General features: G+C 43.2%; 2 protein-coding genes across 3 annotated transcripts; both read right to left on the bottom strand.

Moving 5' to 3' along the window:
* Nucleotides 1-332: 332 nt before the first annotated feature.
* On the bottom strand, nt 333-9,345 carry skap2 (src kinase associated phosphoprotein 2). 2 transcript variants are annotated; one of them, XM_030102560.1, is made up of 12 exons: nt 9,218-9,345; nt 8,409-8,514; nt 8,297-8,322; nt 7,113-7,214; nt 6,223-6,303; nt 5,771-5,854; nt 5,525-5,649; nt 5,100-5,163; nt 4,800-4,913; nt 4,543-4,656; nt 3,573-3,685; nt 333-573 (listed from the first exon to the last, which is right to left on the bottom strand). In XM_030102560.1, the coding sequence occupies exons 1-12, from the start codon at nt 9,255-9,257 to the stop codon at nt 481-483; spliced, it is 1,062 nt and encodes a 353-aa protein (XP_029958420.1). In that variant the 5' UTR covers nt 9,258-9,345; the 3' UTR covers nt 333-480. The 2 variants fall into 2 exon arrangements, with proteins under 2 accessions (XP_029958420.1, XP_029958421.1); XM_030102561.1 differs by having other exon boundaries at nt 7,113-7,211.
* A 4,609-nt stretch (nt 9,346-13,954) lies between these two features.
* Nucleotides 13,955-15,809, bottom strand: hoxa2b (homeobox A2b). The gene is made up of 2 exons (XM_030102588.1): nt 15,291-15,809; nt 13,955-14,800 (listed from the first exon to the last, which is right to left on the bottom strand). Exons 1-2 carry the CDS (start codon nt 15,694-15,696, stop codon nt 14,136-14,138), a joined length of 1,071 nt encoding a protein of 356 aa, XP_029958448.1. The 5' UTR covers nt 15,697-15,809; the 3' UTR covers nt 13,955-14,135.
* Between the last annotated feature and the right edge of the window lie 552 nt (nt 15,810-16,361).

The raw sequence follows: 16,361 nt of genomic DNA, 5'->3' as shown, positions 1-16,361 counted from the left end.
TTGAATAGCTTCAGGCTGAAGCGTGCCGCACAAATAAAAGTTGCTTTGCCTTCAGCAGCAATACCTTCTTTTTTACTGCCATATGGTGAAGTCTGCATGCAGCATCACAGAAATCAACTATGACCTTTGAAGAGACTCTATTGCCACCTTGTGGTTTGACAAGAAGTTTAAAAAAAAAAACATACTCAGGCACCTCTACTTATTTGCTGAAATATTTAATAATTTCACCATTTGCAAAATCAAATTTGTCAAAAATGAAATGTTTAAGAAAAGGGAATGGTCTCAAAATGAAAGTAGCACAGAATATAAATAAAAACAGGAGATTGTGCAGATAAGTAAAATTCTCAGGTGTGATTTAATCGTGTGAAAATCAGATGATTGAGTTTCCTGCAATGACGATAACTCCTTAAATATTTTAATGCTTTAGCTACACATTAAAACTTGCAGTCACGAGGTCTTAACGTTGCACATCAGACGCATTTACAGGACATACAGCTCAATCAGATATTCTTTGGGTACGATGCCGATGGCTCCATTCTTCTCTCCAACCCACCAGCCGAAACTCTGGTACTCCTGGAAGCAACAGAGGCAAAGACAAGGAAATAACAAGGCTGGGTTATCTCTCCTTTGGTAATCAGCAATTAGCAGCCAGGATTAGCACTGGTAATGAGCAGAACAAATTACTCTCAGCACTCCACTTGCCATTTTAACAGGTTAACACAATTCTCAGCTATTTTCTGCACTGTCCCATCCACGGTTTGACGCTTTGTTTCTCCTGCCTTTCTACCTGGTGCCAATTTGGAGATTGCACACACACCCCTCAACTCAACACACACACACACACACACACACACACACAAAAAAAAAAAACCTCAGTGAGCAAAGCGCTCATCACGCATAAATCTGCCACGGCACGACGAGTAATAGCTCCAAATGGCTGTCAGCATGCTGAGATGTGAGGAAGACACTGAGGGGAGATCTGAGACAAGAGAGCAACCCCTCTCTCCCTCGCTCTCTCGGACAAGGGCTTGACCTCACATCAAAGTCCTCCCGGGTCATGAATCAACGCCGGAGATCCCGCTCTGACGTGGCTGAAAAAAGACGAACCTGCACAACGTTTCAAACCCAGGCCAGAGCTCAGGGACAACGAGGGGCCACATCTGTGTCCAGTTACTCCCGGGACACAGTAATGGATGTAAGTGATCATGTGGTCGAATCAGACATGGGAAGATTACAATAACAATAGCACGGGGCCAACGCTGACAGTTGTCTAGTGACGGGCCATTCATCACATCAGATAAAGAGGTACTTGACTGTCAGAGCCATAACTCCACAGTCAGATGATTTGAATACAGTTTTGTCATTTAATCATCTGAATTATTAACTGCAAATTAGGCATTATAACATGTACATAACTATGAGAGGCAAACAGTGAGTGTCACATCAATTTTATCAATATGTCACATGATGAAAATGACATTTCATCACAGGGCCCCTGAGGATAATATACCACATTGACAAGACGTGTGTGTGTGTGTGTGTGTGTGTGTGTGTGTGTGTGTGTGTGTGTGTATATTATGACTTCCTGCCACAAGCCTTTGAAAACAGCAACACCTCATTGTGGAGTTGGCTGGCTGACAAATAAGTCACGCTTGAGCAAGTGCTACACACAACATGAGAGCACATATATAGAGCCGCGGCTGACTAATAACGCCACACACACACGTTAACACAAACACCCTGAGCTAACTAAACCCACTGTCATGTTGTCTGAATGGCTCCTGGTGCGTCGCTCTTGCAGAAATTCTGCAACCTGATGAAAACAATCAGGCCAACAACATCGGGGTTTAAATCAGTAACACCTTCAGTCTCTTTATTAGATTTGCACTTAAAAGATGGACAGGTGTGTGAGTGTACGGGGGGTGGTGAGGGTGAACAGAGCTCTCTCCCTTCGCTCAGGTCTTATCATCAACACACAGGTTCTGACTGGGGGGTCTCGCAGCTGTAACACTACAGCTATTTCTGGGCTGGGGAGTGGGGGAGGGATGCACGGAAGAGGGAGAAAGGAGAATGGCGAAGGAGGGAGTGATGGGGGGGGGTGGAGGAAGGAGTCGGCTGTCCCTTTAGCTGCAGCTGGCTGCTGCAGTCCAGACAGGTTTTATGGTCATTGCCCTCGCAGCAGGCCACAACCCCCAACACCAAGGTTTCAGCTAATGGCACTCCCTGTCTAAGTGAAAGGGCAACTTGATTCTTGGTCCTTTTCCACACACCGAGCAGGAGTAATAAACAGGCATTTGGTCAATGAGCATTGAGAGGTCTGTCTGCTTTGTGCATTTGCGTCCTTCCATTAGGGCCGAAGGAACAATCAATTGATTGGTCACAAAAACTCCAACAATTCTGATCATGTATTGAATCACTTGTGTGATTCGTGAAATGAAATTTCAAGATTAAATGGCCTCAGTTCCATTGTAAATACTAGAACCCGAAAAAGATTTCATTGTATATGTCTGTTGAGAATTTTACCAACCAAACAAAAAAATGCTTTGTTTCTTTTCAAATGCATCTGAATTTTTGGAGATGTTGATTTTTTTTCACTGTAATTAATAAGACAAAAGAAAAAAGATTCAGCAAAACGTTCTACGTTTTGCGGTTAAGCACCACTAGATGGCAGACTTGAATTTGGAAAAGGGCCTGACCCTCAGCAACACACTGCATTTGATTCTGTGCTCCATGGAAACCAAACCAGACCGGAAACGAGATGGAGATCATTTCATGGCTTATTTTCTTCTTCATGCATTATTTTTTTTTACTAAAACCACAGACTCTGACATGCATCTGCACAGCTATAAGAATCAACTTTCAATTTTTGTGACTTGAAATACAGAACAAAGTCCAATTCTGTCTTCATGTGGAGCAGGTAAATACAAAAGGGCTCCTGTTCAGTTACATAATTAAGGTGAAGAACGGCTCCTCAGTTCTCCCTCCCAGGCCTACTGACAAGCCTCGGAAATTGTGCGTCCACTACACGTCCTCACCTGCTCTTGAACAGAGTGGCGGACTAAGCCTGGGCTTCCTGAGAACACACATTCCCATTTGGCGAGGTGAGAGAGACGTCTGAGAGGTGTGTGGCCCGGGGGCTGCTCGCCGCCTGGCACGACGGCTGCGACAGCGTGCTGAAACAGTCCAGATGTAAAGTGATGGAATGGTGCTGTGCGCCAGCTAAGCCCGGCCTTCGCCAGCGGCACTAAAACCGTTTCCGCCGTGACACAACCAATCCCCGTCAGAGAGCCAGAGGGAGAACCGAGCCCGGTCTGCCTCCTACCATCAGCCGTCCGCCTCTAGGCGGTGAGCCAGGTGCTGCCAGTAAAAGATCTGAATAATCAGCTCCTCTGAGGCCTGGGAGAGAAACTCGTGTCAGGTGGTCTGAGACCGGCAGAACCACATCTCAAACTTTTGCATTACGGTTGGAGTTTGAGCTTACATTGACCTAACAATGACTCAAGAAGAAACCCATCAAGGAGCACATCAACATTTCCCTACTAACAGCTTCCACCAGGCTCCCTCCTCCGTACCTTGCTGAGGATGTAGATGGCATCTCCGCGTTTGAAAGACAGCTCGTCTGGCTGGTCCGCTGTACAGTCCCATAAGCCCTGGTAGTAGTTCTGGTAGTCGGTGCTCTTATCGACTGAATGGAGAGAACAGACGTTAAGCTGATGAAACACAATGAGCTTTATTTTCCTCTGGAACTTCTAAATCATATTAAAGAGTTGTTCGTGAGGAGCAAAACCAACAAGAGGCAACAGAGAGTCTAAACTGGACTGATATTTGATGATATCCGAGGCTTAGGCGGTAGCTGTGCCTCAATTCCACACAAAACTATAGATTTTGAGTGCCCTGACAGATGATCTGAGAAGCTGGGACATGAGCTTCAGTTAACGCCTGAAAGGAAGACTTGGGAAAATACAAACACTGTGTAAGACTGGATGCTATAGAAACACCCGTCTGTATACAGTTTCAACAGCAGAAGCATCAGAGGACTGAATATTAGTCCTCAAGTACAAATACTACTGCTGTGTGAATGTGTGTGTGAATGGGTGAATGTGATAGACTGTGTAAAGCTCTTGAGCTCTGATCAAGCAGTGTAAAAAACACTATGCAAGTGTATTCCATTTCCCATTGCTTAAATGCTACTATTGTTACAAACATTCAAGTAATAATGTGAAGTGTATTCCTTTTTAAATCATGTTTTCTGGCCTTTTCAATAACAGCGTACAGCAATTCCATCCAATTCACATGACCATGGCATTTCACACAACATATTTTGGGAACAGTATTCTTACACTTTCGTATCTTTAACACACTGCTTATTGGAAAAGGGAAGTTGGCCGTCTTAGTTTATTTCCAGCATTGTGTTAGCTTTCAGTTGCAAAAACTTCCTCTAAATGTCTCTTCGTCCTCTTCATCAAAGTTTTTTCCTGTCCTCTATAGAAGTTACTAAATCCTGAATCTTCTCTTGAAGAAAAAAATGTCAGTGCAGCATACCTGGAGCTGGAGCAGGAGCTGAAGCAGGAGCAGGAGCAGGAGGAGGCGGCGGAGGGGTGGGTTTGCTGGATGGATTGACCTTCGGAGGAGGTTTCACTGAAGGAAGCTCTTCGTCTGAACAGAGAAAGGTAGAGATATAAATGTGTACGAATGCAGACAAAGCTCCTTCCAATTAGTGGACAGATACATATGTGAAAAAAAAAATGTTCTATTTGTTCATGATGTGCATCTTGAAAGATAAGAATTTGTGATCGAACCAGGGAGCTCTTCATAGATGTCTTCATCGATTGGCTCATGTGAATCAATTATTTGTCCAACGTCATCATACATCTCTCCTTCCTCCTCTTCTTCTGGGATGATTCCTGACATGTCTACAAACAGAACAGTAAGTTAGTTTCATGCATAAACACAAACAGACTCATTTGTTTCTTCCCTGACACATAAACTCAGTATTCCACAGGGAAATATTAGTGTATATTTGGCTTTCCGATCATTAAGAAACAAGCATACTCTGCTGATATTATAAAGCAAAACAGACTGATTTAAAATATTCAAACCTCTCAAAACAAAGTCTATCTGTTTCACCCATTCCTCCGCCTCTTTGACTGATGACGCACAAAACTGTGATGAGAGAGGGAAAGAAGTGAAAACTGCAGTCAGTGCAATAAGTAGTCCTACATATATTAATTAACATAAACAAATAATGCTGCATTTATGCATAGTAAAATGTTCCACATGGAGGGGCCTGAATGTTAGGCACTCTCATTTAGACTTATTAAATATGCGTGTTGGAGTGAGCCATTGCAAAGGCAGCAGTGTCAAATGGATGAAATAATGATTTATTGAAGTGCATGTACACACGTGCTGTGCCAAGTTTTGAACATGGCATATTTCAAGCCCACACTTGGTTTTCAATTAGGGAGTAAACCGAGCGCAGGAGCTCCGGAGAAGCACTGGAGAAGTCACAAAGACACGAGAATACCTGATAGACTCGCTTGTCCGGAGCCGAAATTTCAAAGCAGCAGTCTTTCTTTGAGTCCCTCCGCAAGGTGTTGTTGATTTTGACCGTGTAGCCGTCGATATTGAACTCTCCCTTCTGCTGCTTGTCTGGTTACAGAAAATTAAAGCATCATGCATAACTGGTTCAGACACAACAGATGCGATGACACTTCCAGCCAGGCTTTCTCAGACAGCGCAGCACAGGAAATTAGGAAACGATTTGCTGTACCCTTCTCACTGCCATAATAGTAGAAGGTATGATGGCTCAGAGCACACCACCTCTTCTGCCACTCAGTGCCAAAAAAGCTGTGATCTGTGAAGAGAGAGACACAAACATGAATCTAAAAGAAGCAAACGATTAAAGCTGTGTGTTGAAGGTTGTTAGAGCTGTGCATTGATCAAAACATGTCCCAAATGGATGAGAACTTCTGCAAGTTCTTAAGTTATTTTAAATAATCTGCACCCCCTCCTATGCAGCTGTAATTTTCTTCTGGAAATTAAGTAGCCTCAGTTTAATTCACAACTGAAAGAGAGCCTTGTGAGGCTAAACAGTGCATCAATAAATTCTTGAGAGGCTTGCATATTTCACTCCTCAGGCAACTTCTCGTTTTAAATTAAGGCTCTGTGTCTCCAAAAAGAGAGAGAGCTGTCTTATGTGCATTTGTTTAGTGAAAGACCGACCCTTTCTGCGCTTTTCCAGATATCCTGCTTTAAAGACAGATGTAAGGTCCTGAGCCGCCACAGGTGGGGACTGCTGGGCACCTGGAAAAAGAGTTTGAGGAAAGCCAGAGGAAATTAATAACATTGAAGGTATAATCATCTTTGCAAATTCATTATCACTGTAGACAAATTATTTCATAATGTTTTAATACTCAAACATTAAAAAGTCCTTGTGGGTTTTTTGTAACTTTGTGATCATATTTTTCCATGTTGACATTAAAAATCAGGGCCAAAAGCCAAAGAAACTTTAGTGAGAGCTGTTTTTCTTCCCGCTGGAGGAGGTTTCCCTTGCACCGTGCAAATTCAATGCAAATGTTCAAATGCTGTGTCAAAGTTGCTTTGTGTGAAAGAGCAGCCATAAAACTGGCAGCTGCTTACAGCCCATAAACCCCCGTCCCCTAATCTCCATTTCACAAGGATTTCCTTGATACTCCATTTGAAAAAGTAAACACAAAATCTTGTCTACGCTGTTCTGATAGAGCACACAGGATTACAGCTACTGTAAACAGGGGAATGTTTTGTTTTTCAGGGGTTTTTTTTCCTCCAAACTACAGCCACGGCAGTCATTTTCCTTCTCCAGACTGGCCGAGAGCAATAAAGCATGCTCTAGCTGTCAAAGAGCCGGGGCGACGGAGGCGGTGGGAGTAGCAGTTGTGCCCCCAAATTGCTTCTCAAGTATGTTGCCAAGTTACAGTTGGAATTTCTCCCTCATTGTGCCACTCAAAGTCACTTTCTCCCAGGAGCACATGCAACGATTTGTATATTTTCATGCCAGGGCCGGGTTTTCACTGCGATAACAGCGAGCAGTCAGCGAATCAGGTCTGGACAACCGCTAAGTGCTCTTGGCTTACCATCGCAGGTCTCCTCATCCTTGTCTGCGCGCTCCGACTGCAGCGAACCGCCGTCATTGTTGCTGTCAACGTCTTCCTCATATTCAGAGTCATCTCCACCTACTGGGGGAAGGGGAAGTGGAGCAATGTTGCAATGCAATAGTTTCCAACATGTTTTGTGTTTGTGTGTGCTGTAGGAGTGCTTCAAAAAGGCTTCAAAACAAAAAGGTGTTTGGTACGATGCAAGGAATACATGCAAACAGTCTGAATGGTTTTTATTTAGGACACTTGTAATCACCTTGTAGCCTCTTACACTTATGTCATGACCTCTAGTGTGGGTCTTGACCCTCAAGTTTGGATCCACAGGGCAGAGGCGGAGCTTCAATGGTGGTTGTGAAGGGGAAGGGGTTCTGACACCCATGCACCCCCCCCCCCCACCACCTCCTCCATCTGCAATAGCCATTGGTTGTGACTAAACTGATGTCAGAGTCACTTTGTACAGTCGTCAGCCACCATTGTACCTCAAACCTGAGAGTACAGTGAACAGAACAGGACTTTTCATGTTTCTGGTTGAATTTTAAGAATATTTCTGTAGGTTTTACACTTTTGTCTGTGATACAGTGCTGAAATATTGTTGATTGAACCATTTAGGACTCAGCTGAGTATCTGAATGAAGTGCGCTGATGAAGCGAGCGGGAATGTGAAGCCTAACATTAATATTGACAGCGATGGAGAAGTCATATGCACCAAGTTCACTGAAGCCAAGAAAAGCAAGATGAAAAACAAAACACACTCAGTGTACAAATGAATGATAATCACCACTAAGCAGTCTAATTATTAATGAGATACATTAGTGGCTATATTCATTTCTTATACTGCCAAACAGGAGATCCATCCTTCCTGTGTCCATCAAACTTTATAACTCTTCTTTACATGAAGAATTATAAACTTATAAAGTTTTTTTTTTGTCTTTTTTACTGTCAAGCCCTTCACTGTGTGCATACTTTATTTATGGTTCATTGTGTTTACTTGTTTTATTCTATTTAGCATAAATTACTACTCTGTGTGGAGCAAGGCTATAAAGTATCAACTCCTGGGATTAATAAATTATTTCGATTCTATCCATTTTGGGACTAACCCATGCCAAAGGGGCAACAACTTTCAACTATGAAGTGTAGGATGCTTCAACAAAGAAAAAGACTCACTTTTGTCCTTGAAATCTTGTGGGAAACTGTTGGGAGAACAGAAACATGTATTTTATCATCAAGTGAGTGAACATTAAAGAGGGGAATTGACCTGTGGTGCATACAGATATACCTAAGCCTGACATCTTTCAATCTTCTGATGAGAGTTTCCCTCTTCTCTCTGGCCTTCTTGGTTAAGTTTTCTCCCTTCAAGCCATCGGAGAGGAAATGTTCAAGATCTAAAACAAAAACATCAGAATTAACATTCACATCAACTGACAGGGACATGGGCTTTTGGAGAGGGTCAAATGACCAATTATTACGGCAGATCACCTTACATCTCAAAGTATAGAGGTTCCAGTAAAGTACTGTGATGAAGGATCAGGTTGACGTACTATGGTGCTATTGATTGGCTTGAAATTGATTCTGCATCAGAGGAAAATAACCTCAAACACAGAGATAGTGCTTAATAAAAACTACTAATTGACTACCCTCCATGATCTTAATATAATCAAGTATATATATGTATTTCCAAGAAGAGACTGAAGGGTCTGAAGAGCCGCAGTGTTTCCAAACAACCTTCATGGAAGTTCCTGGTTCCTTTTTATGTGAAACGTTCGAAATAAACGTACAAAATTAAATCCACAAACTAATTCACGATGTAATTTGCACTAAAGGGCAAAAACGACCGTCTAAAAACCTGTGTAACTGCAGTTTGCCTCTCTGACGCACATGTTTCTGCAGGTGTGAAAAGACTGGGTTTCTGTGAAACTGTCAGCAGCTCACGGCTCAGGACGCGAGTGGACCAAGAGAGTCTGAGCTTCCTCTTTTACAGCAACGCTCTGCTACAGCTGATTCAGAGCTGTTAGAACAACCTGGTAATAAAACCCACAATCGTGCACTAATGGACAGCTAAACACGGTGTGGCATCGGCGTGTTTACCTGAGATGAGCGTGGCGACCTCGTCGGGAATGACGCGCATATTGAGCAGAGTCTGGCGGCCGGAGCGTCGTTGCGCGCGGCGGCCAGCAGTGGAGACTTTGGTCCGCCTGGTACGGAAGCAGCTCCGGCTCACACACTCACACACTCTCTCTCTCTCACACACACACACACACACACAAACACACACGGAAGTTATTCTGCTAATAATTGATCTGCAACAACACAGCGCCAAATACCTGCCTGCACCCGCACCGACGTTTATTGGTCCATTGTTCTTGTTTTGACTGCCACCGGAGAGCGTTTATTGACGCTTTAATGGCGCTTTACGCAATATTAAAGTCCAAGCGTAACGCCGTGATCACATCTTTGATTGATTTCAGGTCATATTTCTTTGGCAGCACTTTGACTGACTCGCTCCACGCATTTGGGGGTGTCTTTTTATGTATTGTTGCGAGCAGTTCGAGTTTATGGATCTGTCAACACTAAATCCAAACGAGGATCGTTAATAGGTGAAAAGTCAATCATATAATAGTGCGTTGGCTATTTCTGTGCCAGTTTTCTTAGTCTTTATTGTCAAGATGTCAGACAGAGTCTGTGCTTCATCTTCTGTTGCTCTTGTTTATTCCTACATCACATTTTTGGCACGTTTGAGTTCATTTGACAAACACAATTTACACCTCATTTATTGCGGCCCTGCTGGCAAAGAAAAGACTCCCTCCTCGCATCAAGAGGAGCTTGAACCTCCGGGTGTTTTCTAGGGAGAAAAACACATTTGTCACATTGTTTATAAAGATGTCAGTCATTTATTAATTATCTTTTGACAGGCAGTATCACCCAATCCAGGTTAAAAGACTGGGCCTTTGAAGAGTACACCCTGTGTTATTGTGCAGGAATGAGACAGAGATGTCAGAGCAACGCTGACAGGCCTTTGTGTAGAGTTTCACATATTACTGGAGCTGCAGGTGTTGTCCATACCTGACATGTTGGAAGTAACACAGGAAGGTTTTTTTGATGATTATTTAAAGTAAAATAGAATAACTCCAACATAACACAAAGGAAACAATGAGAAACACAAATACTACTGAGGAAACAAGTCAACTGGCAACAATAATCCAAAAGTCTGCGACCTGGAACGAAGTTATACCTGAAAACCAGCACAAAGCTATAGAACATGCTCTGCTCAGAGTGGCCTGGAAACCTGGGGGTGGGGATTATCCCTGCTGAGAGGTGAGACTGCTGCTGACCACTACATCACCATGCTGCCATCTGCAATGACATATTTGCCATTTAGTTTGAAGATAACAGATTTTGAACCTTTATCAGGCAAATTACCATATTTGGTCACTTCTTATGTATTTCTTTCACTGTCCTAGAAAACCTTACATTTGTAATGGCCATCAAAGATGATTGTATTTAATTACATACATACAGCCACGCTAGATGTTGTTTTGTTTCATCTCACATCTTTTCCTCCCCTTAAGAGCACCTGATGAAATTATGGTGCTCGAAACACTAGAATAGAAACAGAACAGAAGGATAGATAGATAGATTGATAGATAGATAGATAGATAGAGTCATTCATCCTCATGGTGGAATTCACATTTTCAGCAGAGCTATAAAGAGTGAATTATAAAGGTTTAAAATATTTGAATTGTTTGAAACAGATGTATCACCTCCACTAAAACTGATTATCTTGCTTCTATGTAACACAAGAGCTCAAATTAGGAACTACTGACATTTTATGACCATTTCAAGCTGTTTAGCTCTTTCATAAATGTTGTTTTCCTCACATATGTTGAACATGTGATAAGCATCTTGAGCACTGTTGCCATTAAAGTAAATTATCCCATTCATATTAAAATAAAATGTCTGTTTTCTTTCACAAAACTGTGTTTTTCTTTGTTTTTTTCCAATATTGGGTTCAGAAACTGTACATTTATCACCTGCAGAGAAAGCTGTTGGGATGGTGACTCGTATTGGAACTTTTGAATACTAGACCTAAAACAAAAACAAAAAAAGCCATATTGAATGACTGTTTGCATGTAAAAGGATTAAAAAATAAACAAAAATCGAAATACCATAAGCATCAAGGAGTCACAAGCAACATGTGGCCAAGGAGTAAAGGATTGATTAAGGTTGAAAACTCATGAAAGGGTGCTAGAGCGCCCCCTGGGACAGCCACAGCACTGCCACGAAATATGATTAAAAATAATAGATAAATAAATAAAGTGGTTTATTTGGATTGGGATTTTGTCTGAACATTGGAATTCTTGTCTGGTTAATCAATAAACACGTCAATAAAATTCGTATGTATTTGCTACAAACCCATGTGATCTGAATCAGCCAATAGGAGCAGCGCGTGCATTAGCTTTGAACTTGCCGCTTCCTGCTTTCTGGTGAGCTTAACTTATTTGTTTTAATGAAACACGGAGCGCTTTTTGCTGAAACGTCCCCGCATTGGAAACAATACGAAGGCGATATAACCCCAACTTCGTCTTCGCTCTCAAACAAAGATGTATCGTTTTGGTACAATAATGGTAAGTCCATGCTGTCCACGGTTATTGGCTGTTTGGTGTTTGAGATCTAAATTGTGACTCCCTCTGCTTTGCTCTATGTTCACTGATATGTCATCAGAGCTATTAAAAGAAATAACTGGCAGCATGAGTTTGTGGTCTTATGAGGCCGAAATGAAAACCTGCTGTGTGTTTCGCTTGCGACTTATATATCCCTGTCAATGATAACATTGTGAGAAAGTTTATATTCAGTGGTGTGTTTGAGTGGTAGACTTATAAAACTTTTATATTCATCACGTTGGCTGAATATCTTGTATATTGTGCAGGATGATAATGTTTTAAATTATGGAGCTTTTACGTGTTCAATTGCTACTTGCATGGTACACAGAGTGTTACAGTGGCAAGTGAAGTGTAGATCCCTAAATTCCCCAGCACCAAAGATGGCGCTCCCCACAATGCACCTGCAAAAAGAGATCTCTGGCCCTGCCATTGCTAACCTTTTTGAAAACATATTTTGATGTCACTTCCTTTAAGCTGTGCAGCCATTGCACTCCCCACAAGCTCCAACCACACTGAAAACCTGACCCCCTCCTGACCTGGCAGTAGTTCCTCCCAGTGTGGAGAGGAGCTGGCTTGACCTCTGACCTCTGTGTGTGTGTGTGTGTGTGTGTGGAGGGAGGGATCTACTGACAGAGCTGTATCTAGTTTCTCCAGAAGCTCCATCTACTTGCCTGTCCTTTCAAAGACACTCCCATTTCATCACCCTCATTACTGGTGTGTAATCCACTTACTGCATGTTGACCATGCTGCATTAGTTCAGAGCAGAGGAGTGAGTTACACACGCAGGGAGAGGACCATCAAAGTGAAAGCTTGGGTTTAACTTGTAGTTTTCCTTGCTTAAATAGCTTAACTATGCAGAAATTCACCGACTACCTGTTTGCAGATTTGGGTTTTGAGACTGCTGTGCCAAATTAGTAGGACTCTTACCAGTTTTTTGTATTTAATATAAGAATTACATCCATATCTGCTGTTAGTTTAACCTGTGGTGCTGACAAAGTTCAAAGGATAGCATGTGATTGAGTACTTAATCTGTTTTCTTTGGGTTTGGACGAGGCTTTGAATACTTTCACGCTATATTTTAAAAGTATCATCAACTCAAAACCAAGCTGTGTGGAAGCAATTTTATAACCTCGCATAACATTTATATTATTACCATTAATGTTTTAGCCCAGCAGTGCAGTCCTGACAGCATGCACTCTGTGTTCTGAGCACATATCTGCATCCACAGCAGAATAATTAAGAAGTGTGGGCTTAATATTTTTTTTTAATCAACCAACCACCACATATCTGTGGTGAGCGAAGGAGCAACTGGTCGGTGTGGAAATGCCTCTAAAGAAAACCCAAGAAGTTGATTTGACCCAAATTAAATTGCATTTATGTCGATTTTATTGCGTTAAACTGAATGGGCCAATAAATATGAGCATTGAATTGACTGATATCTAAAAAGATCGGTTGCATTGTTAAAATAGATTTACGTTTATGTGTCAATTTGAGAAAAAAAATCAGCTCCATAGATTTGAATGAGCCTTAAGATGATTTTAAATTATTTAAAAAAGCAGAGAAAACCACCATGGGGCAGGGTGAGATTCTTAATTCTAAGAGATTGTATAACATTGCGGATCAGGCCATAAACAAGCACCCCCGGTCCTGTGAGTTTTATAGGCAATAAAATTTAATTAGAAAGCCAAGAAAAGTCGTAGCTTTTGGCCTGGGACTCCTAGCAGGCAATTCTCACGGCAAATGTTCTTTTTCTGGGCTTAAACATGCAGAGGCAATGAATCTCTCTTTGTCTCTTCCCGTGTTCTCGTTTTATTGTCCTGAGAGAGACGGAGACGCGGCAACTGGAGAAATCTCTCAGCTAAAACCCATGAAAAGAGAAAAATGATGTAACTATGCTCAGTTAAACATTCATTTCCAATTGCATTTTCTTTGCAGTCCATTGTGCGTCTATTGGATGATTTTAGGGAAAGATTGTTCTGTTTATAATAAACGTTTGGCTCCATAGATTGTTTTTCGAATTTTACAACTGATATTCTAAAGCATATTTTATGTTTTCATGCATAGATGTAAAAGTAAATCAATACACTGTATAATCTTGTGAAATAAGACAGTGCAGCTGATTACAATCAATATAAAGTTTTATTTCAAGAAAAATATTGTGCTCAGATATAATTGAAAAAATAAACGTAATGTCCTCCAGCAGCTTTTCGACAGGCAGACACATAATAGATTTGTCACTCTTCTTTTTAACTTACCTTATTTGTGAAATCTAGTCTATTATTTTGCCCCCCCGCGCTAAAAAGAGAAAAAGAAATATAGCATGGTGTCTAACAGGAGTCCACATTTCAGTAACTTAGATTTTGCAGGTCGATTGTTGTGAGAGTTTCTGAGAAAAGATCAAAAGTTTCGGACAGGGGAAGGGGACTTTCTGCTGCGTCTGACAAACCCGGAGAAAAAGATGACGGGGATGAGAACGCTTGGAAATCCTGCAAAGAGACGTCCAGGCCCGGGGAGGAATCATTGTCCGGGCCTATTGTCGCCGCGCAGATCGGAGCAGTGGGTGTCGGGTGGTTCGCAAAATGTTTCAGATTTTTCTCATTGCTGCTCAAAGGAGCGACGGCCGGGCTTTGGTTCTCCGCATTGTGTCCGTTGTGACAGTATTGTGAAGTCAAGGTATTTTGGTGGAAATACCTCTCCCTCTCCAGGAGCGCCCCGGCCGCCGCGCCGCCGTCCTCCGCCTCCGGACGCGCGTATTTCCCCTCACTGTCCCGGTTCTCTTTGCTGTGGGTCTGCCTCTTGTGCTTCATCCGCCGGTTCTGAAACCACACCTTCACCTGCTTCTCCGTTAAATCCAGCAAGGCTGCTATTTCCACCCGCCGGGGTCTGCACAGGTATTTGTTGAAGTGGAACTCTTTCTCCAGCTCCAGAAGTTGGGTGTTCGTGTACGCGGTCCTCAGCCTCCTGGAGACCCCCACGCCACCCACACCGCCCTCTGGTCCTTCAGGTGAACCTAAAAAACAGCAAACAAAGCCAGAAACATTTCAATCACAACATTGCTTTCCATTTGGGAGGGGACACAGTTTGTGTGTGTGGGGCAAAATAAAGCTCCGTATCGGCTGAAACCTGTGGAAAGCAGGCACCGGGACTGGGGAGATTTATGGGGCCCAGGCAGAATATGATGGGTCTGCGTGGACAGGACGGGACGGAGGGTGAAGATTAATGAACATGCCAGCTGCTGGTCCGTGTAAGAATAATCTATCACTCTCCATTACTGTCAAACATTAACGCTCTTACACTGCATCACAAGTCAGTGCGTTACTTGATGAGATTAAGCATGCTTAAATCAAAATCCTATACTGGCTTATAAGGGACGCCCACGTTGCGCGAGGCCCGGGATGCTGCTCCGTGCATGCAGAGGGGGAATCCTCACACAATGAGAAGCCTTTCTTTTTTCCCTTTCTTTTTTTTTCACATGGAGGTTATTAATCATCATGTCTTGCCTTGGGGGGAGAAGTAGAGTGGTGAGGAGTCGGCCGTCGTGGAAGGCGCAGCGTCGGAGGAGGAAGAGGAGAAAGAAGAAGAAGAAGAAGCAGCAGCAGCCGGGGTCCTCTTGATGCTTTTCTTCTCCTTCATCCACGGGTACTCCGGGGGTGACGCAGCCTGCAGCGGGCTGCAGCCTTTCACAGCCTGCTTGCAGCGGCTGTGGCGTGGGTGGACGCTCGGACTGAGGCCGGCGACGCTCTGCTCAAAGGGAGGAGGAATCAGTGTCGACTGTGAAAGCGCACAGCTCTTGATTGATGAACTTTGAAATGCATCACCGACAGGGCCAGTGAAAGATGTCAGGCACTCGGCGAGCGACGGCTGGCTGTTGATGAAACCACTTTCTCGCCCAAATTCGTAATTCATCTCCTCCCGCTTGCCTCGGAGAGCCCGCCGATTCTAAGTAAACGCAAGAAGGGGGCAGAAATCATAAAAATTAATAAGCAGTTTATTTTCATAAACTACTTAACTGGTTATAGTCGTAGGGAGACCTCTGTGCCATAAACTATTGCTTCCATGAGGACATGGTCGGAATTAGACTGTGCGGCTTGTCACATGATTGCATCTGCCCAATGACAATTTCGGGCTTTTATCAAAAGAAGCCACTGTCCCCTGTGATTGATCGAGAACGTCTGAGAGGAAACGCCTCATTCCGGGGGCAGGAGCTGCTTTATTTACACTTTTTTTTTTTTTTTTTTTTGGGGGGGGGGGGGGGGGGGGGGGCGGGGGGAGGGGGGGCAGTTTGTTTACCCCTAACCTTCTAACAAAAAAAAATCCCACAACCACCACAACACAAACTCCCCCATCTGACCCCGTCCTCCCCTAGTGAAAGCACCCCAAAGTGGTGGTACCCTCTTTTTTTTTTTTTGCGCGCGCGCGTGTCCGCAGGAATTACCCTTCCAGTGCGCGCGCCTGTTTTTCCAGCGTGGTGCATTCATTTCTCCACAAATCATCTGAGGCCGGACACGTTCGTTTGTGTCTCGCGATACGTGCACGCCCCGGAGTCGTCCTCGGTAGCCGAGGCGTTAATC

This window comes from Salarias fasciatus, chromosome 11 (genome assembly GCF_902148845.1).
Source record: "Salarias fasciatus chromosome 11, fSalaFa1.1, whole genome shotgun sequence".
In the NCBI taxonomy this organism is placed as follows: Eukaryota; Metazoa; Chordata; class Actinopteri; order Blenniiformes; family Blenniidae; genus Salarias; species Salarias fasciatus.
The sequence above is the reverse complement of the archived record's forward strand: the minus strand, read 5'-3'. Positions and strand labels throughout refer to the sequence as shown.